The sequence below is a fragment of the Vulpes lagopus genome, chromosome 2, assembly GCF_018345385.1.
Source record: "Vulpes lagopus strain Blue_001 chromosome 2, ASM1834538v1, whole genome shotgun sequence".
Classification (NCBI taxonomy): Eukaryota; Metazoa; Chordata; class Mammalia; order Carnivora; family Canidae; genus Vulpes; species Vulpes lagopus.
Window position 1 is genome coordinate 11,331,849 of NC_054825.1, and position 25,637 is coordinate 11,357,485.

The 25,637-nt window shown below is 37.5% G+C and overlaps 1 protein-coding gene across 2 annotated transcripts in view; it reads right to left on the reverse strand.

The window, feature by feature from the left end:
- Positions 1-25,637, reverse strand: part of INPP5F (inositol polyphosphate-5-phosphatase F) — an 87,508-nt gene that overhangs the window by 13,491 nt on the left and 48,380 nt on the right. Inside the window, exons 4-15 of one of the 2 annotated variants that reach the window (XM_041743980.1) lie at positions 25,207-25,335; positions 24,814-24,981; positions 23,984-24,040; positions 21,518-21,716; positions 20,789-20,968; positions 19,815-19,882; positions 13,821-13,945; positions 12,969-13,046; positions 11,934-12,054; positions 10,352-10,480; positions 4,242-4,359; positions 1,218-1,416 (exon numbers count right to left, since the gene is read on the reverse strand). In XM_041743980.1, the coding sequence (XP_041599914.1) occupies positions 1,218-1,416; positions 4,242-4,359; positions 10,352-10,480; positions 11,934-12,054; positions 12,969-13,046; positions 13,821-13,945; positions 19,815-19,882; positions 20,789-20,968; positions 21,518-21,716; positions 23,984-24,040; positions 24,814-24,981; positions 25,207-25,335 (1,571 nt within the window). Of the gene's footprint in view, positions 1-1,217; positions 1,417-4,241; positions 4,360-10,351; positions 10,481-11,933; positions 12,055-12,968; positions 13,047-13,820; positions 13,950-19,814; positions 19,883-20,788; positions 20,969-21,517; positions 21,717-23,983; positions 24,041-24,813; positions 24,982-25,206; positions 25,336-25,637 lie in introns of those variants that run through there. The other variant, XR_005986067.1, reaches the window with a different exon arrangement.

A 25,637-nucleotide genomic window follows, 5' to 3' on the forward strand; every position in this document is an offset into this window, starting at 1 on the left:
TCTCAAGTTAGGGTATCCCTGGATGGCTCAGCGGTTTAGCGCCTGCCTTTGGCCCAGGGCATGATCCTGGAGTCCCGGGATCGAGTCCCACGTCAGGCTCCCGGCATGGAGCCTGCTTCTCCCTCCTCCTGTGTCTCTGCCTCTCTCTCTCTCTATGATAAATAAATAAATCTTTAAAAAAAAAACTCAAGTTAAAACTCAAGCAAAACACAGGAGTGCTACATGCAGTTATTTCTGAATGGGAATTAAAAGTATGACCTTTTGGGGGGTGCTGCATTGAGCTGAACTGCTGCTATAAAAAATTAAGGTACATGAACGAAAAATTTTTACCAAATGGCTCAAAGGAGCATAGAATTTTTCTGCTAATTTGTGAGGAAAACCTCAGCTCTTATTTTAAGAGTCTGAAAATTGCATCCATACATAAGGTATTGATTATTGAAGTGAAGTAATCCATGAAATTAAAGTCATGGAAGATTGCCCAATGAACCTACAGTCAATATTATTTTTTATTTTAATATATAAGTATTATCTTGCATTCAATTGTTCTTTCAAGCTTGTTTTATGCCCCTTTTATTAAAAACAGATGAAATATAGTAGAAGATAAAATCTAAATAGAGCCATTTTATCCTCAGAGCTTGGTCTAGAATATTCTGCAATGTTACTGATTCATAATACCAAAGATTATAATGTTAGATCTCAGCCTAAAAGCAAACATTCAATCTGGTGAATAAATTTAGATCCTGCCATTCATTTTGAAAAATGGCTTGAAACTGGTTTTTGGTTTTTGTTTTAAAAATGTTGAGCATTAATTGGCCTATTTATTTGGTGAAAGGCCAGGATACTTTACAACCAATCAAGGTAATTAGTTAGCATCACTGCACTTCTTGCTGCACTGTTATGTGCATCAAAACAATAAACCTAGATTTGGGGGTAAAAGGAGAGGCCCAGCTGTGTCCTGTGTTCTACAATTTGGGTTTTTAAAAAATCAAATATTGCTATAAAATCTTTCTCTTCATTACTGAGTTCTTTTTTAATGCCCCCTTAATTTTGCACCCAAGGTGAGTGTCTCAGTCAGTTTGTCTTAGTGACCAGTCCTATGTTTGAAAACTGCCATGCATCATGCATCCATGCCCATAGCTTGTGGATGATAGTACTAATTATGATGACAACGTCAGAAATTTAAGCACATTAGTTACCAGGATATCACTCCAACTTACCTGGGGTCACAGTCAATGAGGGCCCAGCCCCCATGGAATTTTTCATCATCAGGCAGCAATAACTTCATATAACTCTGTAACAGCTGGCTAATTAGTTCCTGGTGGCTTCTCTGATTCTCCTTATGCAAAGCTTCATGCTCTTTCTCCTTGGTAAATATGGAATAAAGATCTTCTGTCACTGGAATGCCTTGCATCAAATCTAGAGTAGAAAGTGTTAATATCTATCATCATCTTAATTTGCTAATACATTTTTAAAAACAAAAGCCCTGAAACAATAAAACTCTTAAGAAAACATAGGCATGAATCTTGGTGATCTCGGATCAGGCTGATAGGATATTTGAGATATGACTCTAAAATCACGTGCAACAAAAACAACAAAAATAGACACAGTGGATATCATCACAATTAAGAACTGTTGTGTCTCAAAGGGCAAGATCATGAACGTGAAAAGACAACCCACAGAATGGGTGAGAGTATTTACAAATCATCTGACAGGGACTTGTATCCAGAATATATCAAGAATGCCTACAACTCGGTAATAAAAAGACGAGCCAATTTTAAAAGGAGCATAGGATCTGAAGAGACAAGCTCACTTCTTCCTGCTGTAGCATGTAGCTTAAGGTTCACAAAGCTATATAATCCATTCCCCACAGACGGTCAGGACAGTGAGACTGGAGACTTCTGGGACACAGGTGCCGACTGCTGGCCTTAGAAGGGGAAGCGGTAAACCTAGGCTGCTACTGGTTTCTCTCTCTCTCTCTCTCTCTCTCTCTCTCTCATCTTTGAAGAAATCCAGCTTCAAGATTCGTGTGAAGCTGATGCTATGGATGGGTGGATTGAGAGAGGGACAGAGTCTGGGTTCTCAATGACATAACTGAGCTGCTAGATCAAGCCGTGGAGGAAAGGTATCTTACTTTTCCTTGATTAAACTGCTAAAACCCAGTTTTGAAGTCAACATACAAACTACCTATGGAAAAAACCAAACCTCTTTACACCAGGCTTCTCAAATTCCTAACTGGCCTGTTTAGGTAGGAATGATATTAGGTGGGATCGGTAGATAAGTATGCCCATTAAAGAGAGGATAAATGCCAGGAAGATGTTAATGTAAACTATGGACATATGATAATTATGAGCTAAATCATAATTTAATGAGTCGAAATCGTTTGTTTTAGTTTAAACTAATTATCATATTCGGTTCATTCCAATCCTTTTTTGGTTCATTCATAAGCTAGGCTTGCGGCTAATAAAGAGATTAGTAGGAGTGCTATAATGAGTATTGTTAGTTTGTTAGTTTGTGATGCTCAGGGGAGTGGAAGGAGTAGTGCAATTTCTAGATCGAAAAGTAAGAATGTGATGGCGACTAGGAAAAACTTTATGGAAAAGGGTAAGCGTGCAGACCCCATAGGGTCAAAGCCACACTCATAAGGACTTGCCTTGTCTGTGTAGATATTTAGTTGAGGGAGTCAGAATGCAATTATTATAAGTAGGGATGCTAAGGATACATTGATTATTAGAGTTAATATTATGTTTATTACTTCTTTTCAGAATCAATCTGAAACTGATTGGAAGTCAATTGTACTAATTATACTAAAGAAGTAAGATCCTCATCAGTAAATAGAGACATACAAGAATAGTCAGACTACGTCGACAAAGTGCCAATACCATGCGGCGGCCTCAAATCCAAAGTGATGGTTTGATGTGAAGTGATAATATAATTGTCAGAGAAAGCAGACAATAAGGAATGTAGAGCCAATAATTACATGTAGTCCGTGGAACCCGGTAGCTATAAAGAAAGTGGAGCTGTAGACTCCGTCAGAAATTGTGAAAGATGTTTCATAATATTCGGAGGCTTGAAGTAGTGTAAAATATACTCCTAGGGAAATTGTAATGAACAGGGCTTGGAGTATATGTTTGCGATTTCCTTCTATGAGGCTATGGTGAGCTCAGGTAATGGAGACTCCGGAGGCCAGGAGAACAGAGGTGTTAAGCAGTGGGACTTCTAATGGATTTAGGGGAATAATGCCCATGGGCGGCCAGCAACCCCCAAGTTTGGGGGTTAGGGCTAGGCTGGAGTGATAGAAGGCTCAGAAGAATCCTGCGAAGAATACTTCTGATACAATAAATAGGCCCTACCAATTCATGTATGACAAATAATCAGATTTAAAAATAGGATTTAAAAAATATTCTCAGAGACCGCAGGACAAGCAACTTTGGTTCTAATCTAGAATGCTCTGCATTCACTTTAATCCTATGAGGTAATACTTTCATGTAAATCAAATTTTAAAAATTGTCAACATATGAATTCCACTGGGCAATCTACCCTCATTTCCTCTTCCAAATAATGATAAGAATTGGTTAGGATAATCCCTAAATCTGATACCCTAATATTATATTCATTCACTTTTTTAAAAAAAAGATTTTATTTATTTATTTATGAGAGACACAGAGAGAGAGGCAGAGACACAGGCTGAGAGAGAAGTAGGCTCTACGCAGGGAGCCTCGATCCCGGGACTCCAGTATCACATCCTGGGCCAAAGGCAGGCTCTAAAGCACTGAGCTACCCAGGCATACCATTCATTCACTGTTATAGGAAAGGATGGTGTGTTATTCACAGCAAGAACATATGATAAATGTCATATGGGGGGGAAAAAGACCTCCCATTACATCTCCCAGCCTCAAGTAATGGAAAATCAAATAGAATGTGGAGTTTTAAGCTGATGAGATTTTTAGGAGACCTTATTCCCATATTCCAGGAGCCTCACCCCTGCCTTCTGTTACATGAACAACAAACTGACAAATACGTATGGAAATGAGTAATTGCTTTTGTTGCTTCAGCCTAAAAAATTCATCAAATTCTAGTCTTGTAAAAATTTGAATTTGATTTCTTGGGTAAGATGCTGAATATAGAAACACAAGTATATTATAAAACATGAACTATGTTAATGAAGTTGATTTCTGTAAAACACTAGTCACAGAGGAATAACAAATTAAAAAAAAAAAAAAGAAGGCATTTATGTTCCTTACCTATAACAGCTTGCCTATAAGCATCCTTAAATCGATTCAGGTAATATCTATTTGCCGAGTTAACCCCATCTTTCATAACTCCTGCTAACTTCCTTTCTCCTGTCCTTGTAAAGTCACCCTGTTAAGGAAAAAGTCATTTTGACAACTGATTCAAACACAAGAATGCTCCCAAAGTCAATGTGGGCTTTCAATACAAGACCAAAATTCTATAGGCTTTTATAATTTCTAAATAATGTAGTTAAAATATCTACTAGTATCTGGATGTGACCCAAGCACATCAAATAATTAAAATACTATTTGTGTCATCAAGTCTTCACAGTTAGATGCTGCTTTAAAGTAAATCCATTCTTGGCAATCTATCGAATTTCTAGGATCTACAGGTCAAAACTTATTATATAACATACAAGAAGATTTTCAAGCCTCAAAAATCACAAATTTCCAATGTGGGAAAGTGTGGACAGTTCCCTAGAGTTTATTACAATGGGATTTAGCCAGTGCATGTGGATGTGTGTGAATATGGAGAAAGAAGAGCAATTTCCGTACCTTACTGCCCATTACAATCGCTGTAGAGTGATCCAATGAAGATTTACATTGTTTTGTTACTCTTGCTTTTCACAACGGAGGTGTCAGAGCAAGTCCCTAGACGACAGTGACTTAACTGGAAGTTTGTACCCTTTGACCAACATCTCTCCATTTCCCCCATCCCCTGGCAAGCACCAGTCAACTCTTATTTCTAAGAGTTGATGTGACATTTTTAGATTCTATAAATAAGTGAGATCATGCAGTATTTGTCTTTCTCTGGCTTAGTTCACTTAACACAATGCCCTCAAGGTTCATCCACATGTTTTCAAAGGCAGCATTTGCTTCTTTTTTACAGCTGAATATTCCATCACACACACACACACACACACACACACACACACACACACTCCAGTTACTCCCTCACTCAACATTTATCCACCATTGGACACAGGTTGGTTGTTTTTAGGTCTTGGCTATTGAAAATAATGCTGCAACAAACATGGGAGTGCAGCTATTTCTTTGAGATACTGATTTCATTTCAATATATACCCATAAATAAGATTGTTGGATCATATGGCCATTCGATTTTTTTAATAACGTTCTTAAGTTTATTTTAGAGAGAGAAAAAAAAAAGAGAGCATATGAGTTGGGGGAGGGGCAGAGGGAGAGAATCTCAAGCAGACTCTGCCCTGAGCACAGAGCCTGATGTTGGGCTCAATCCCACCACCTATGAGATCATGACCTGTGCTAAAACCACCAGTCTGATGCTTAACCAATTGAGCCATCCAGGTGCTCCCTGTTCTATTTTTTTTTTTTTTTAAAGAAGTTTTTATTTTTTTATTTATGATAGTCACAGAGAGAGAGAGAGGCAGAGACACAGGCAGAGGGAGAAGCAGGCTCCATGCACCGGGAGCCCGACGTGGGATTCGATCCCGGGTCTCCAGGATCGCGCCCTGAGCCAAAGGCAGGCGCTAAACCGCTGCGCCACCCAGGGATCCCTCCCTGTTCTATTTTTAATTTAAGGACCTTCCATGCTGTTTTCCATGATGGCTGTGTCAATTTACATTCCTGCAAACAATGTACATTTCTCCACATTCTTGTCAATACTTGTTATCTTGTCTTTGGTAATAGCAATTCTAATTAGTATGAGGTGGTTATTTACTGTAGTTTTGATGGGCATTTCTCTGATAATTATTGATGTTGAGCATCTTTTCATGTGTCTACAGGTCATTTGTATGTCTTATTTGGAAAAATGTTCAGGTCCTTTGCCCATTTTCCTAGTCAGATTATTTTCGTTTTTTGTTATTGAGCTATGGAGTAACTACTATATTTTGGATACTAGCCCCTTATTAGGTTTTGCAAATAGTGTCTCCCATTCCATAGGTAGTTTTTTTATTCTGTTAATTGTTTCTTTTGTTGTGCTAAAGCTTTGTAGTTTAATGTAGTCCCACTTGTTTATTTTTACTCTTCTCATTTATGCTTTTGGTGTCACATCCAATAAAAAAAAATTACTGCTGAGATCAATGCCTCAGAGCTTTATCCCATGTTTTCTTGTAGGATCAAACTGTAAAGCCTCAGGTCTTACATTTAAATCTTTAATACATTTCAAGTTAATTTTTGTGACATGACGGCCCAACTTAATTCTTTCACATTGTATCTGGTTTTCCCAGCACCATTTACTTGAAGAGCCTATCTTCCCCTATTGAGTATTTTTAGTTCCCTTGTCAAATATTAGTTCACTGTATATGCGTGGGTTTATTTCTGAGCTCTCAGTTCTATTCTGTTGGTCTATGAGTCTGGATTTATGCCAGTATCATATTGTTTTGATTACTATAGCTTTGTAACAAAGTTTGAAGTCAGGGCAAGTGATGCCTTTAGCTTTGTTCTTCTTTCTCAGGATTGCTTTGGCTATTAAGGGGTCTGTGGGCTCATAGGAATTTTAGGATCTCTTTTTCTATTTCTGTGAAAAATGCTATTGGAATTTTCATAGGGATTGCATTTAATCTATAGACGGCTTTGGGTATTATAAAAGTTTTAACAATATTCATTTTTCTGATCTATGAACACAGGATATCTTTCCATTTGTGTCTTCCTTTCATCGCTGTCTTATAATCTTCAGTGTACACATCTCTTGCCTTTTTAGTTAAATTTATTCCAAATATTTTTATTGTTTTTGATACAAGTGTCAATAGAATTGTTTTATTTCTTTTTCAGATAGTTTGTTGTTAGTATATAGAAATGCAACTGATTTTCGTATGCTGGTAACTTTACTGAATTAACTTGTTCTAACAATTTTCTGGTGGAGTCTTTAGGATTTTTTTTAAGGATAAGATTATGTCATCTGCAGATAATTTTACTTCTTCCTTTCTAATTTGGATGCTTTTTCTTTCTTTCTCTTGCCTGCTTGTGCTGGTTAGAATTAAATTACTATCATGAATAGGAGTGGTAAGTGGGCACCCTTGTCTTGTTCCTGATCTTAAAGGGAAAGCGTTTAGCTTTTCACCACTGAATATGATGTTATCTGTGGATTTGTCATATATGGCCTTCACTATGTTGAAGTACATTTTCTTCTATGCCACATTTGTTTAGAGTTTTTCTCATGAAAGGATGTTGAACTTTGTCATATGCTTTTTCTGCATCTACTAAAATGATTATATGACTTTTACCTTCCACTCTATTAATGTGGCATGTCACATTTATTGATTTAAGCATGTTGAACCATCCTTGTATCCCAGGGATAAATTCCACTTGATCATGATGTGTGATCCTTTCAACATGCTGTTGAGTTTGTTTTGTTAGCATTTTGTTGAGGATTTTTGCATCTATGTTGGTCAGAGATCTTGGCCTATAATTGTCTTTTCTTGTAATGAATTGTCTTTGGTATCATGGCCTCATAAAATGAATTTCAGAATGTTCCTTTCCCTTCCACTTTTTGGAAGAATTTGAGAGGGAATTTGAGAGGGAATTATTCCTTCTTAAATATTTGATAGAATTCACCAGTGAAACCATGTAAGCCCTGGGCTTTTTCTTTCTTGGTAGGTTTTGCTTACTGATTCAATCTCCTTACTTCTCACTCACTGGCTCAGATTTCTAATTCTTCAAAGTTCAGTCTTGGTAGGTTGTAAGTTTCTAGAAACTTACCCTTTTCTTCTAAGTTGTCCAATTTGTTGGCATATAATTGTAAAGAGTAGTCACCTGTGATTCTAGGCATTTCTATGGTATCATTTGCAATGACACTTTTATTTATAATTTTGAGTCCTTTTTCTTCTTGATTAGTCTAGCTGAGGCCTGTCAATTTTGTTTATCTCTTCAGAAAACCAATTCTTAATTATATTGATCTTTTCTATTGTTTTTTTTTCTCCCTAGTCTCTCTTTCAAATATTTCTGGTCTAATCTTTATTATTTCCTTCCTTCTGGTAATTTTGGGCTAACTTTCTTCTTTTTCTAGTTCCTTGAGGTGTAAAGTTAGGTTGTTTGAGATCTTTCTTTTTTCTTAATTTAGGCATTTAGAGCTATTAAACCCCCCCCCCTTTTTAAAGATTTTATTTATTTATTCACAAGAGACAGAGGAAGAGAGAGGCAGAGACATAGGCAGAACGAGAAGCAGGCTCCATGCAGGGAGCCCAATGTGGGACTTGATCCGGGGACTCCAGGATCATGCCCTGGGCCGAAGGCAGGTGCCAAACAGCTGAGCCATCCAGGCATCCCCTAAACTTTCCCTTTAGAACTGCTTTTGCTATATTCGGTAAGTTTTGGTATGTTGTGTTTCCATTTTCGTTTGTTTCAAGGTATTTTTCTATTTCCCTTTTTGATTTCTTCTTTGACCCATTGATTGTCTAGGAGAGTGTTGTTTAATTAACCACATATTTATGAATTTTCCAATTTTCCTGTCACTGATTTCTAGTTTCATACCACTGTGGTCAGAAAAGATACCTGATATAATTTCTATCTTTTTGAACTTGTTGATACTTGTTCTGTGGTCTAACCTATGATCTTCCCTGGAAAATGTCCCACGTGGGCTTCTAAAGAATGTGTATTCTGCTCTTGCTGGATGAAATGTTCTATATATGCCTGCTGGGTCCATTTGGTCTACAGTCCTATTCAAATTCGCTATTTCCTTATTGATTTTCTGCCTGGATGATCCATTGTGGAAAAGGGGGTATTGAGCAGCCCGGGTGGCTCAGCAGTTTAGTGCTGCCTTGAGCCTAGGATGTGATCCTGGAGACCTGGGATCGAGTCCCGCATTGGGCTCCCTGCATGGGGTCTATTTCTCCCTCTGCCTGTTGTCTCTGCCTCTCTCTGTCTCTCTCATGAATAAATAAATAAAATCTTAAAAAAAGGGGGGGTATTAAAGTCCCCTACTGTTATCATACTGCTATTTATTTCTCCCTTTAATTCTGTTAGTATTTGCTTTATATATGTAGGTGTTCATTTCTCTTTAACCAGTAACTTATACAATGACTCCTAAAGTCTAATTTCCTTAATTAATAAAAAACTTTTTGATATTTATCACTCAACCGAAGATGGACTATCTTATGCCTGTTGAGACTTGATACAATTTTTTGTAAGAAATATCTTGAGATGAACTATTACCTTGAAGGAAAATTAACAGAACTAATTTAAACTAATTCAACCATTTCTTATTTCGTATTGCCCACAGGGGTACTTGGTGACCAATAAGTATAGTTCACATTTTAAATTAAGTTCTGTGGGGCACCTGGGTGGCTCAGTCAGTTAAGCATCTGTCTTTGGCTCAGGTCATGATCCCAGGATCCTGAGACTGAGCCCCGTATCAGGCTCCCTGCTGTATGGGGTGCCTGCTTCTCCCTTTCCCTCTGCCCCTCCCCTTCAGCCCTCAGCTGGTGCTCTCTCACTCTCTCTCGTGCACACTAATAAATTTTTTAAAATAAAAAATAAATTAATTAAATTCTGTGAAGGTTAGCTCTGTAGGATCTTCAAAAGACTTATTCATAACAACCAGGAAAAGATAATAAAACATTTCTTCAGCATTTACTGTGTGCCAGGGAATGGTCTAATTCCTCACATGCATTCACTCATATAAATCCCATGATAATCTTCAAGTGTGTCTAGGATTATCCTGTTTTACAAATGAAGAGACAGACACAAAGCTAGTAAGGGGCAGGGTTGGGATTCAAATTCAGAGGAGGCAAAGTATCATACTTAGGAACCAAATTCTGCCAATAGACATGTTTTATCTATGTAATATCTTAAAAACCAACTATTTCACATGAAATTCCAAATTTCCAAACTCCCTTGAAATACTGGAAGATCTGGCAACACTGGGCCTCTGTCCCCATATGGAAGCAGTAGAACAGTGCCCTTCAGAGACAGATGCTCTTCCTTAGGTCTGTACCCATGGCCTCCTTTCATCTAATGGGTGGCCACCTTACCTGGCCCCAGCAGAATCTGAATATGTGACCCCTGCCTGAGCCAAACATTCCAGAAAGGAGTTAAATACACAGATTACCATCTGTAGCCCAAATATCTTTCTCTCAAAAATAAAGTTGGCTTAACACCCCATCCTGTGTCCCATAGAATGACCCACAGCAGCTACTATTGACGTTCACCTTCAGAGCAGCGGTCCCCGCGTACTGCCTGCTGATGGAGTCACCGTTGTTGGCCCACATTATCTGATAGATCCGATTGCACTTCACAGGCAGTGGCTGTTCTGGGGGCATCACACCTAGTTTTTTCAGCTAAAATTAACACATTGGTGGATTAGCTACATATAAATCAGGAAACCATAACATAAGATACACACCATGGAAAGAGGAAGCATGTTCACATACCTTTTCAGACTCTTAAATAAAAGAAATGGTGTTTTCAGACTTTTCCAAAATAAAGCACAACTGAGAGATCGTCTTACCAACTGCTACACATAATTAAGTAGAATGAAATATTTATACTGTTCTGATGTAATTTTTAATTATTACATATTTGGTCTTTGCTTTAAATTTGGCTATGAAGTGAAACTATCAAAAAAGCCTACTGAGACGACAATAATATTAGCAGTAGCAGAGCAACAAGTGCCCAGTAAGTGTGAACTCTGTGCTGAGGCTGGGGTTCAAAGAGCTTTTTTAATACAAATTATCTCATTTACTCCTCATAACCTGCTGTAATCAATACTCTTATTATGTCCATTTTAAGGATGAAGAGATAGAAGTTTAGAGATGTTGAGCTTTTTGCATGGGGTCAACACCTAATATGTTGTGGAGCCACGGTTTACACTCAAAATCTGGCTGCTTGAGTACAATGTTAGAAGGAACAGACTCATGGTCTCAAAAAACAGTCACTACGTTCTATCCAAAACACCCAAAAACTGGGCTAAGAATTTCCACCTTGAAAATTCATTACTCTTGGGGATGCCTGGGTGGCTCAGCAATTGAGTGTCTACCTTTGGCTCAGGGCATGATCCCAGGTCTGGGGATTGGGTCCCACAGTGGGCTCCCTGCAGGGAGCCTACTTCTCCCTCTGCCTATGTCTCTGCCTCTCTCTCTCTCTCTCTCTCTCTCTGTGTCTCTCTCATGAATAAATAAACTTTTAAAAATCTTAAAAAAAAAAAAAAAAGAAAATTCATTACTCAGGTGATAGGGGGTGAAAGATCTAAAAGGGGACACTGAGTAACAGATATTAGGACTACAGGAAGCAGCTGCCACCAACTGGGGGGTAGAGAGTAAAGGCTGGTTTCTTAGGTGCCAAAGGAGGCAACAGTGACAGAGAAGGCGCTACGAGGGCTATGACACATGTGACAAAGCTTGCCCCTTCCTCCTCCTCCAGCTTCATTGTCTTCCTTTGGCACCTGGTACTAGCAGAGCCTTAAAAAAGGCAGCTGGCTGAGCAGAAAGTGCTGGAGAGATTCAGGCCGCAATACATAAGGCAGGATTTGGAACTGAGAGAAAAAAGGTGTGTGACCACACAATGCCACCCAATCAACACTGAAATGTTGGGCCTCACATTTTTGAAATGAGTTCTTAAGAAAATGCCACTTAATTCAACTTATTTCTAGTGAAGGTTGTACTTTCCAGGTTTCAATGTCACGAGAATGCCTATATGCTGTAAATGTTCTACAGAAGAAAGATTTTAGTTTTTTGTTCACATGTGGAAAAAAATTAGAAATGAATAGTTACAATCTAATAGACCCCCAATTACCTGCTGTTCCATGACCACTCGGGCGATGGCGGCTTGAACCACATTGGTGCGATCCAGGCAGTCCATGCAATTGACTCGAAAAATTCCTTCTTGTTTACATATTACCCCAGCTTGATCAACCCTTTTTAAAAATAGTATGGGATTATTTTACAATATAAAATACCTTAATAAGGTTTTCAAAAACCACAATTCTTTAGAGTATAGCAATAACAACAGCAGCACTGGCTATTCATTTGTTTGGAATGTTATGTGACAGGCATCACTGAGTACTTTGTAGATACTGTTACTCATTTACACAGTAACTTCATAAGACAGACATTATTATATCTGTTTTGAAGAAAAATAAAACTGAGGTGCAGAATGACTTGTCCCAAGTCTCACAACTACTAGGTAGAGCTGACACAACCCCAAATTATGCTCGTCTACGTTAAAGCCAGAAGGGGCTTTAAACCACCATCCTGTCCCTCCCTTTTGACTCCGAGGAGAAACACACCTAAATGCATCTAGCTTGAACAGACAAAGTCACTTTACCACTTGGTGAGGAGTCCTGCAGCATGCCTTGTGCATCTAATTTCTCTGGCCACCTGTCGCCTTAAAGTCTAATAGAATGTTCTCTCCTATGCTTTAAGCCAATTTCTTATTCCTACATATCCCTCCTGCAGTCTGAGAATCATCTTCCTTCTCTGATAATTCTGAAATGCCTGCAAACTGAGACCAAGTACCCCAATGCCATGTTAGGAATGCTAAGAAAGAAGAGAAAGAGGAAATTTAGACCATGGAGCATTAGAGGGAATTAAAGAACAGCCATAGTGCATGCCATTCCATCTTGCCTGACCACCTGACACCTTTTCCCTGTTTAAAGCTAACACTGCCTAATGACACACACTCTCTTGTAAAGAACAAGAACTGGGGAGCAAAACAAGAAAAATAAAAATGCTTTTCCAGCTTGCTATTATTTTAATGCTTAGTAGTGCCAAATACATATGATTTCACAGACCAAGAGTTTGTCAAATTGACTTCTTATGAAATACCTACCAACACCACTTCATGTCAAGAATAATGTCATAAATGGCGTCTGTTAGTGTTTGAACATTCTCAAACTTCATTCCTCGGCTAAAATACATGCCAAAAGAAAAAAAAAATTTTTTAGGAACTGGGCCTTTTTCTTTCTTTCTTTCTTTCTTTTTTAGCTTAAGATACAATATTTAAAGTAGCTTGGAAAATTTTTTAAATTAAAAATTAAAAAATGTATTGCTTTTAGTACTACTATAAATTACATAGGCAACTATATACATGCTTACAATTAATCTGCATTGTGAAGGAAAATATATTTAAGAATACACTGAAACATATTGCAGGAATCAGAAGCTTCTTTCCCCACCAAATCTTCAATACATCTGGGTAAGCAAACCTACATTAGAGCAAGTATTATGACAAAAGAACCTGGCTTTCAGAATACACATAGGTTAAAGTTACCATGAAAATGATTCACCAGTTGTTTTTCCAGAGCAAACTCTAGTAAAGTCTATCCATAGGGAAAGAAGTACTATTAATATAGCATAAAGATGAGACAACAATGATTTTTAAATAAGGAGACTCAATTACTTTTGCCAGGCTTGGACCCAAGCAGAAAGGAAATCCTCCAGAAGTTCTTTGAGTGATAGAAGGAAAAATGGAACTCCATCTACACGTTCTTTTGCGAAAGAAAGTCTAAATATTTCAGGAACAACTAAATTTTTAGCCAAAATAAAGCTCATATGAATATTAAAACTAAGTAACAACAAGAAGTTTTTCTGCCCAAAGGAAGAGGAGAAGCTAAAGTCGCTGTGGCAGCACATACCACAAACAATGGAACTGATTAAAACTCCCACCAGGAAGCCCTCTTACCAGTGCTCATGGAAGTCAAATGAGACATAAGTGAGGTGTGAGCTGTTGAAGAGTAACACTTGCTTCAGGTAAGCATCGCCAATAATTTTCTCCCTGCCTGTCTGGTCCACCAAGTTAATAATAACCTGTGAGAGTAAGGAAAAACAAGTTCAGTTTTCAGGTGTTAAAAACTCAATATGGTCTTTAATCAATTTATTTGGAATTATGTTTTAGAAATATTTTATAGTCATAATTAGAAATTTATCCACTCAAGCATCCATTTTTTTCCCATAAAATTAGATTTTCACTTGTTACATTTAGGTGTATGAGAATCACGTCAACAGCATTAAAAACTTTTTTATGCATTATGTATTTGCAATAACCCATTAGAATACATGATAAAAGCAGGTCCTTTGTCATAGCATGTATTTAAATTATTTAGAATAATTTTTAAAGACATATATAAGACCTACCTATGGACACTATAAAACTTTGCTGAAATACATAAAAGAAAATCTGAGTAAATGGAAAGATACATTATGGTTCCAGATAGCCAGATATTGTAAAGATGCCAAGTCTCCCCAGATGAATCTAAATATTCAACAATCCCAATTAAAATTTGATCAGGATCTTTCTATGGAGCTGACAAGTTATTTCTAAAGTTCATCTGGAAGGATAAAGTTCTTTTTTTTTTTTTTTTTTTTTTTTTTTGTAATTCCTTGGAAGGATAAAGTTCTGAAAACTAATGTGGAAAAAGTTCTGAAAACTAATAATAAAAGAGGACCTACTGAAGAGTAAAACATACTCTAAGTCTATAGCAATTAAGATGGTAGTACTTATGTAGAAACAGATGAAGGACCTATAAAAGAGGACAGCTTAGAGACAGACCTATGTACACCGAGGAATCTAAAACAGGATAACAATATCATTCTGGGAGAAATACAAAATATTCTATAAATAGTACTGGAATAATCGTCTGCCCATATTGTGGGGGGAAAACTTAGACTAGCTCCCTAGTTAACATGTAAGTTATAGATGCATTAATGACCTAAAATATTTTTAAGTTATAAAAAAGCTAGAAGAAGGGATCCCTGGGTGGCGCAGCGGTTTGGCGCCTGCCTTTGGCCCAGGGCGCGATCCTGGAGACCCGGGATCGAATCCCACGTCAGGCTCCCGGTGCATGGAGCCTGCTTCTCCCTCTGCCTGTGTCTCTGCCTCTCTCTCTCTCTCTCACTGTGTGCCTATCATAAATAAATAAAATAAAATTAAAAAAAAAAAAAAAAGCTAGAAGAATATTTGGGGCGATCTTTCCATAACTGTAGGACAGGACAGGACTTTCTAAGCATAGATAAAAACCAGAGGCATAAAGAAAAAGATGTACAAATGTGACAACATAAAAATCTGGAACCTCTATACCTGATGACAATACAAGTAAGCAAAGGTAAAACAACAAAAAGAAATAAAGAACTATAACATAAAACCAATTAATATGTAAGAATGCTATAAATTCAGTAAGAAAAAAAGAATAAACAATACAGAGGAAATTCACAGGAGAAAACATATAGAGAGTCAATAAACATGAAGTTACAATTTTGTTAATAATCAGACAGAGAGACAAACCAAGAAACAGACTCTGACTATAGAGAACAACAAACTGATGGTTACTGGAGGGGACATGGGGGGGACAGGAGAAATAGGTGATGGGAATTATGATGTGCACTTGTTTCGATGAATACCAAATATTGTATGGAAGTGTTGTATAGAAGTGTTGAATCACTATCTTATACACCTGAAACTAACAATATATTGTATGTTAACTGGAATTTATTTTTTTAAGATTTTATTTATTTATTCGCGAGACACACTGAGAGGCAGAGACATGGGCAGAGGGAGAAGCAGGAGGGAGCCCAATACGGCACTTCATCCCAGGACTCCGGGATCCTGACCTGAGCCAAAGGCAGACGCTCACCACTGAGCTGCCCAGGCATCCCAACTAACTGGTATTTAAACAAAAACTTTTTTTAAACCCCAAGGAAATACAAATTTATAACAGAAAACTAGTTTTCATCTATGTAGAAGCAAAAATTAAATCCTGAATAGAGTCAGCATTGGTGAATATATGGGGAAATGAGCACTGGCTCCAGTTGCTGACAGAATAAACTCTTGTGATCTCTTTGGGAACATCAGAATGGTAGGTATCACGTTTAAATGCATACTGTTTGATCTAGCCATCCTACTTCTAGAAATATATTCTATAAAGCACATGAGTGTCCCATAATATATGAACATTGTTTTCTGGAAAATTTTTACATAAGCAAAACTATAGCCTAAGGATCCACCAATAGAGAAATAGAGAAAAAGCAGCCATGAAATATTAAGTGAAAAGTTACAGAATAGTATATATGGTACAGCCCCCTTTTGGCTTGATTTTATGTGTGTAAATATGCATGTGTCAAGATGGTTTTTGCTGCAACTGACAAATCACTGACTCAGATCTTAGAACAAGAAGTCTGGAGGTTGCATGTTTCCAGAATTGCTTAATTCAGTGGTACCAGTACCAAATCTTTCCATCTTTTCTGCCGTCCTCGGCATACTGGCCAGTTCTCAGGCTAAGTTCACTCACAGTTTCAACACAGCCGCGGCAGTACGTCAAATCCAGACACAACTACCACGGAGGGACCGCTGGTTCCCGTATCTCTTTTTTATTAGAGCAGGAAATCAATCCCCGAAGCTTCCCGGCAGACTTCCCTCATGTCGTACCTCACTGGTCAAACTGCCAATGAATACACACAGGCCAGTGCCTAAACCAATCACTGGCAACAGGAACAGTGGTGCCATCCTGACTGAGGCAGACTGACCTGCAGGTCCACCTGTATGAGAACAGTGACCCAGAGGATGCGGGTAGATAAGGGAACATTTCTAGGGTACTGTTAGAAAGGAAGAGGGGTCTGCTCAGTACGCACACTGATAAAACTGATGTGTACAAACAGGTTTTGAAAGTCAACACAGAGTAGGGATGAGGGTGATGAGGAGGTTATTTCTTCTAATTCCTTCATACATCTCTGTATTGTTACAATTCTCACAATGATTACAGGTTAACATTTTTAAGAAGTTTTAATTTATTTTTTAGTAATCTCTATACCCAACATGGGGCTCAAACCCATGATCCCGTGATCAACAATCACAGGCTCCTCCAGCTGAGCCCTCCAGGTGCCCCTATGTATTAACATCTAAACAGTGGTTTATTTTCTGTAATGCTAGTTATTAATTACACATGTTGCTGATACATGAACTTAACTCACACTGCAAAAAGTTCAAATGTAGATAAAGGTCAAATCCTTCCTCACTGCAACCCAGACCCACAGCCTTCCCTGGAGTTACACTGGTAAGCAGTGGTAGGTTCTCTTTTAGCCCATATAAAAGTATGCTTATATAAACGTGCACTCCATAGATGTGTGAGAACATATATATGGGAAAGAATTACATGTATATAAATAATACGCTTTTGTTTGGTGGGTTTTAAATGGCAACACACCATATGCTGTTACACAGTCTATTCTCATTCTACTATGTGATTTTAAGGTCTTTCCATTCTAGTACACACAGATCTACCTCATTTCTAAGCAACTGTATTCAACATTTTAAATGTGCCATACTTTATTCTGTTGACCTCCTGAAGAACAGGTTACTTTGATGCTGCAATAAATGTTCTTGTACATGCCTCCTGGATTGAACACGTGTTTCTCTCAGGTAGATTTTTAGAAATTTTTGTATTAGAGTTCCTGTTGTTCCACATCCTTATTAACAAAACTTGGCATATACTATCTTTTCATTGTAGTCATTGTGGTGTGTAAGTTGTTTTAGTTTGCATTTCCCCAATGGCTGATGAAGTGGAACACCCTTCATATGCTTTACTGGCATGTTAAATATACTTTTTCATGAACATCTGCTGAAATCTTTTGTCCAGTTTTCTTTTAGGACATACATCTTTTTTCTTTTTAAGGGTTTTATAAGAGGTTTTTTTTTTGTTGTTTGTTTGTTTGTTTTGTTTTGTTTTGTTTTTTAACAACTCTAGATAGGAGTCTTTTGTCCTAGTTATGTATTTAAAAATCTGAAATATCTGGGCAGCCTGGGTGGCTCAGCGGTTTGGCACTGCCTTCAGCCCAGGGTGTAATCCTGGAGACCTGGGATTGAGTCCCACGTCGGGCTCCATGCATGGGGCCTGCTTCTCCCTCTGCCTGTGTCTCTGCCTTTCTCTCAAGAATAAATAAATAAAATCTTTAAAAAAAAAATCTGAAATATCTTCTCCTACTTTGTGAATTGCTATTGTTTTCTTAGCAGTGACTTTAAATAACAGAAGTTCCTTATTTTTTAAAAAAAGATTTATTTTATTTGAGAGAGAGTAGTGTGAGGGAAGAGAGAAGCAGTAATCTCTATACCTAATGTAGAGCTTGAACTCACGACCCCAAGATCAAGAGTCACATGCTCTCTGGACTGAGTTAGCCAAGCACCTCCAGAAGTTCTTTATTTTAATAAAGTCTAATTTATTAATTTTTTCATCATGGTTGGTGATTTTAGTCCTAAGTTTAACACAGTTTCAATAAATAAATGATAAAACTTTAATAAAAGTTAAAAATTTAGTAAAGTTAAATGTATTGATATTTTCTCATCAAGTTAGCACTTTTTAAATAATGATTAAGACCTGAGGTCAAAAAGATGTTCTAGGGACACCAAAGTGAGGCTGAGCTAAGGTCCTGAGTCTTAAAAAAAAAAAAAAGACCTTCCATATTTTCCTTTAGAAGGTTTATGGTTTAATTTTCTTTTTTTTTTAAGATTTTTTTTATTTATTCATGAAAGACACACAGAGAGGCAGAAACATAGGCAGAGGGAGGAGCAGGCTCCACTCAGGGAACCTGATGTGGGACTCGATCCCGGGACTCTGGGATCATGCCCAGAGCCAAAGGCAGACACTCAACCGCTGAGCCACCCAGGGGTCCCTTATGGTTTAACTTTTCACATTCAGGTCCATATCTACCAGAAAGTGATTTCTGTATATAATACATAGGATAGATATCAAAAAGCAAAACTATTTGGACTAACAATATAAGCATATTTTATTTTGCTTGATAATACCATTTGAAACAGCTGTACCAACACATTTCCATTAGTAATGTGTGAGTTTTCATTTCCTCAATTACCTGCCTTTCTTGCTTATCAAACATTATTTTTTTCATCTGAGGGTTTGCTTTTTATTTTCCTGCTCAGCTTTCTTTGGGACTGCACAAAATTTATATATTAATTTTGGAAGAACTGACACCTATTCAGTATTAGTCCCTTGTTCCAGGAACATGGTATTTTCTTTCCATTTATTCAGTTTTTCTTTTGTGTTCTTTAGTCATTCTTCCTCCCACCTCCCGCCTCCATACACATGCTACCTTTTTTGTATGTTTATTGGGTTTTAGGTAATTTCTTCTTTCTTTTTGTTGAAGACTGTCAGAAAACTGCATCCTATAGCATTACACATTCAGACTGCTCATTGCTAATGGATAAGACTTACTGATTATTCTATATGAATCTTGTATCTGAAACTGGTCATCTTATTGAACTTGGAATTTTCTTAACAGTTTTCACTTGATTTTAGTCTACATGATCATATTCCTACACATGAAAGATGGGTAGAGAAAAAAGGATACTGAGAGATACACTGATATCTTCAGGAGGTGCAACTATGTTGTACAAAGAGATGGCTTTCATTTCTTACTCTAGATACTCTTGGCCTGTAATAATGAACCAGCAGTAGACTAATCTCTTATCTAAAAATATTCTAAAGTACAATGATAATTCTTCCTAAAAAATATTGAAAATACCATTAGCTTATGTGGTCAACTTCATGACAAGATGCCATTTTGCTTAATTACAAATAGTACATTATTATTTTCATGAAATTTAAAGAAACAGATACATATCCATGGCTGAGTATGAAGGAACATTTTATTACTACAGATCAAAGCCCACCTGTTTTTTGTAAATTTTCAGTTGTTCTTCGAAATGGGCACAGAAATAGGCAACAGTGTCCTTTTCACCTACAAAGAAGTGATACAAAATCTATTTTTCCTTCCAATGTTTGAGACAGCAATTAGTGTCTATTCCATCTTTACTTTTATTTTTCAATAATTTATTGACAACCAAATGTAACTAAGATGGTCTAAAACCAGTATTTTATAATAAAATGCTAAGACAAAGATCTTAGATTCCTTTCTTCTCAACTGGAACTGAACTACATTGGAAGTGCACACTGTGAGACTAGGACCTTTATTGTCCATGCATCCGGCCTATTGTTAGAAACAGGATTCCATGTAGTTTATAAGAGACTAAAAACCTTTCTACAAATATAAGTATTAAAAACTGAAGGTTTACTTGACTCTCATAAATATATATTGAGTTTGGGGAGAAAAATATTCTGTAAACAATTTTAAAAATCAACCTCACTGAGTAATCTGGTTAGATTGACATTCCTTAGCTATTCCAGTGCTACAGTTAAAATACTGGAAGAAATTAAATCCTCAATATTTGAAACAACAACAAACCCCTCACAGTGAGACATCTGAGTAAAGACATATCTATTTTTTGTAGATGCCATCTTCAGATATTTTCTGCTTCTATTAATATTGGCTATATTTATTTACTCTTTTCTGAAAGTAAGCATTTAAGAAAGTACTCCCCAAGGAAACAACAGTTTAAAATCTGTGAAATAAGCTATGTTTTACCCTATTGTTAGGGAATTTTTTTATTGTTAAATAACTTACTCAGATGGTCAATAATCGTTATTACTTTTGCAAATACTATTTCACTATTAAATTTCACCATGGGTTATTGTTTTAAATGAAGTATCTAATCCAGCAAATCCAAACCCATGAAGTACCTAATGTTTAAAAAAAAAAATTCTCTCTGAAATCATCATTTGCAAACCAAGTAACTGACAGGCTTACTTTTGTCCAGCCGGGGTCGTGGATTGTATCGATACCCAACCTGGCTCCAAAAGACAGGCACAGAGCCTCGTGTTTGAATAAATGACAAAGTATGATTATGAACATGAATTAACTGCTCAGTTTCCACATAATTTGCAACATTCCCATTTTTATCCACTCCTCTCCGTTTATAACGCATTCCTAAAAAGACAGTTAAAACAGAAAACAGCAACATAAAAAAAAATTATTGAGTCTGATTAGATACCCTTCTTAACCAACTAGGCCTTTCAGCAGAGCTCCAAGGATCTAACGTGAAACTGCCAGACAGAGCAGCAACAACTTCCCCAAAACTCATAACTATATGCATCATTGTTTTTTAAAAGTTGAACTGAAGATACTTTCTGTGAACTGAAAGGGAAGGGTTTTCCCAAGGGTTCTAGCACTCAGAAAGGATTTATTACCGTGATACACGCTGTCAGTGGGAACAATGGTATTTAGAAGCATATCCCAAGTGACTCTCTTCTCTTCTCCATATATATACCTCCTTTTCTTTCTGCTTTTGTTAACTCTCCCCCATTCACCTCCCTCTAGAAATTGGTCCCCAATTACATCACACTATTTAGAGTCACTGAGCACTTTAAAGCCAATTATGTTTCCAAATCCATTATTGTCATTAGCATTTCAACACATCTGCAGCTTTACCATTTTCCTCTGAATTTAACTTGTACACGATTCCAGCCCTCTACTCACCTGCTCTGTGCCTACTTCGGCGTGAAATGAGAGCCACTAGAAACCGTGGGTGAACGTCATCTACACAGGTGGACTCCTGAGGGGGGGTCTCTGGGCTGCTTTTCTCGTCATCAGATGATTCATTATAATTAACCACAAGTTCTTCAATCTGCACAAAACCTTGGATAATGGGGAGAATCCAAAAGTCCACCTCTGGTGTCTGAAAACAATACGAGCATCATGTTGTCTCTCTTCCGTACAGCACTGCTACTTGTTTAAACTCAAACGGAAGCCAGCACATATTTGTGAGTCTATTAGAAGCAGAAACCTATTTTTTAACCATCTTTCCTGCTTATTGGAGAATGGCAGAAAGGAGGGAGGGAGGACGACAAAGGGGAGAGCCTTTCCTTTTCTCTATAGTCATCATTCAGAAAGAGCTGCCTGAAGGGCACCTGACTGACTCAGGACTCTTGATCTTGAGGTCGTGAGCCTCACATTGTGTGTAGAGATGTCTTAAAAACAAAAACAAGAGCTGCCTGAGAGGGCCCACAGCATAGAAGACAGAAGCCACACTGCCTGGGTAATGAATTCAAGCTCTTACTCACTCCGGTGAATCACTTAACCTCACCATGCCTCAAAATCCTGCTTTGAGAAATAGGAAAAACTATTACTTCATTAGGCGGTATGAATGAGTAAAATGTAGAAAGTGTTTGGCATAGTTCCTGCCTTATCATAAGTATTGACAAATTTAACTATTGTGATTATTCCCCTTGGCACAGAACAACAACAAAACCCAAAAATAACGTACAGGTTGATTTTTAAACTCCCCACTGCATCAAGACTTTAATAAAATACAACTAACTCTGATCACTTTATTATGAGCATAGAAGACAGACTTGTTTTCTAGTTTAGGAAAAAACTTGCCTTGCCAAACTAAAGTACATACAGCAAATGAAATGCCCCCTCCCCCAAAAAAATCCTTTCCATACTTATTTTACAAAGTCACCCAACATAATTAGCAGAGTATTAATTACAGTTAGACATGTCCCCTTCTGTGCCTTTCAGACTAAGAATACTCCAATTTCCCAGCTGACTGCAGGAACGGTAAAGGGTAAGAAGGGCTCCAGAGTGTTGTTCTCCCTCTTTCTCTCACATCTCCACAACTGTATCTGGCCTTAATCTCAGCATGACCTTCAAACCCACCTCACATCCATAACCACATAAGCCAGGACCAGTCTCATGGTTTTGTTTTGTTTTATGGAGCATGCAGATAGGATCTTAGGAAGGTGGTTAGAATTGAAAATTGTGAAGTGAAGCATCTATTTGCATTCATTATTCTTACCACCATCCTCATTATTTGTATTTTTGTTCTAGGAATCATGCAAAAATCGTGACAGGAAAAGAGAAACGTACACTGCCAAATGCCACCTCTACTGCAAGTCATCAGTTTTAAATGGTAATTCGAAGTGTCTGACAAAAACTCTGCAAAACATATTAGAGCTCAATCTGTCAGCAAACAGCAAAAATCTGCATTACAGTAACCCTTTTCTCCCCATCACTGAATTTCAGTGGTCATAGTTTGATCAGCCTCATAAAAAGAGGTGAGAACATTTTCAAGCCTCATTCTCAATAGAGGCAAGACAGATAGATATCTAGTGGTAGACACTGCTAAAGTCAAAATCATTTATACTAACCACTGCCAAGGGGGAGAGAGAAAGAGAAAGGAGAAAAAAGGTTTGAAATTTTTGAAAAGTTAATGACAAGAAAACATGTTACTCATTCAACTATTTGCCCACTTTGTGTCCAAAACAGTAACTGGTACATAGCAAGCCTTCATGAATATCTGTGGACTGAATTAATTGTCCTTGGATGGTCATAATCGTCTGACATATGTGACAGAGTAAAGGAACAAAGTAATCATTAAGCTGGAAGTAACCTCATGCAATAATCTCACCATATTCCCTATCTTCCCTGATTCAAATACTGGCAGTACTAGAATGTCCTTAGAGATTTGTCTACTCCAGCTCCCAGATGAGGAGACAGGAAAGTTAAATGGTATCACTAAAGATAAATTGGGCTTCACATTCCAATGGGTACAAACAAAACCTCTCTTTCATAGGAAATATGTGGACTTTAGTTGCACAGTCTTAACCTATGGGAACTAGCTAAAAATCTAGGTCTGTGGCTATGCAGTGGAGTTGTGAATTGCCTTAAATAATGCCTTAGCTTTTCTAGCCAAACAATTCCCATTCTAGAGGGCAAAATATTTTAGTGATATTTAAAAAGTTTTTTTTTAAATTTTTAAGTAGGCTGCACACCCAACGTGAGGTTCATACTACCAGCCCCGAGATCAAGAGTCACATGCTCTAACAACTGAGCCAGCCAGGCACCTCATTTTAGTGAAACTTTTAATTCATTTTAATACAATTTAAAAATATTTGCTTAATAACTATAACTCCTTAGGATATTTTAGAGACAATTACTCACACCAATCTCAGTAAGATCTTGTATCATATATTTATTCCAAAAAAATCGGTCATCAACCTGGAAAAGGTAGAGAAAGAACAGTTCAGAAACACGTTGTCTGGAGGTTCTGCAAAGAGTTAAAAATAGATCTGCCCTATGACCCAGCAATTGCACTGCTGGGGATTTACCCCAAAGATACAGATGTAATGAAACGCCGGGACACCTGCACCCCGATGTTTATAGCAGCAATGTCCACAATAGCCAAACTGTGGAGGGAGCCTCGGTGCCCATCGAAAGATGAATGAATAAAGATGATGTGGTTTATGTATACAATGGAATATTACTCAGCCATTAGAAACGACAAATACCCACCATTTGCTTCGACGTGGATGGAACTGGAGGGTATTATGCTGAGTGAAATAAGTCAATCGGAGAAGGACAAACATTATATGGTCTCATTCATTTGGGGAATATAAAAAATAGTGAAAGGGAATAAAGGGGAAAGGAGAAAAAATAAGTGGGAAATATCAGAAAGGGAGACAGAACACGAAAGACTCTTAACTCTGGGAAATGAACTAGGGGTGGTGGAAGGGGAGGTGGGCGGGGGGTGGGGGTGACTGGGTGACGGGCACTGAGGTGGGCACTTGACGGAATGAGCACTGGGTTTTATTCTATATGTTGACAAATTGAACACCAGTAAAAAATAAATTTATAAAAAAATAAATAAAATAAAATAAATAAATGAAAAGATAGCACTATTAGAAAAAGAAAAAAGAAACATGTTGTCTGTGGTTTCCTAGAGAAGCCAAATGGGTCTGAAACTGTTCTGCTCTGAGCTAGAAGAGGAGTACCTTCTGCCAAAGGGGACGGGGGTCCCTCTCCCCAGCACTCTGCCTCTGTACTGAATTGGTCAGGTCATAGGTCAAGCTATAGTAAAAAGATTCCGAGTCCATGAACATCTTCAGTAACTCCTCAAGTAATCTCCTCTCCAACTTCTCCTTTTCTTTACTTTCCTTAACCTGTAAGAAATTAATCTATTATTACCGCAGGAATTCAATGTCACAGCATTACATGGATAATAGCCAACTTCCCAGGAGAGAAGTGAATATAATCCCAAGGACCATGCATAGATAGAGCTTTCATAGGATGAGCAATTTGAAAACAAGTTTACTGGGAAGAAAATTACCCTTCAATTTAAAACTAATCAAAGATGAATTCTAAGCCCCTATCAGTTAAACTCTTACTTTCTTTTTATTAGGCGCAGACACATTGGATTTAATATGCGTAAAAGTCTTCAGTAGAAACTTTGAGTCATCGGGAGATGGTACAATCTTCTCTGGTTTGTTAATTCCAAAATGATGCTTCTTACAGAGCTAAATAATTAGAAGGAGACAGAAAATTGTTATTAATATCTGCTTGTTAAATGTTCAAGTATGAGTGCAAAAGTGGCCGCTACTGCTCATGCACTTTGGTCAAAAGAAAACTTCCAGATTTATTATTCAAATGACCAAGCAGATAACTTATCAAGAAAGTGCACCTGTGGTTTCGAGGGTTAGAAAGCTATTGTAGAGGATAAGCAAAGAATATAAGACAGGATATCCTTAGGATTTAGGAGCGGGAAATTCAGGTTAGGGTCATAATTATAGCAAGTTCTTAGCCAATACAACTGAAGAAT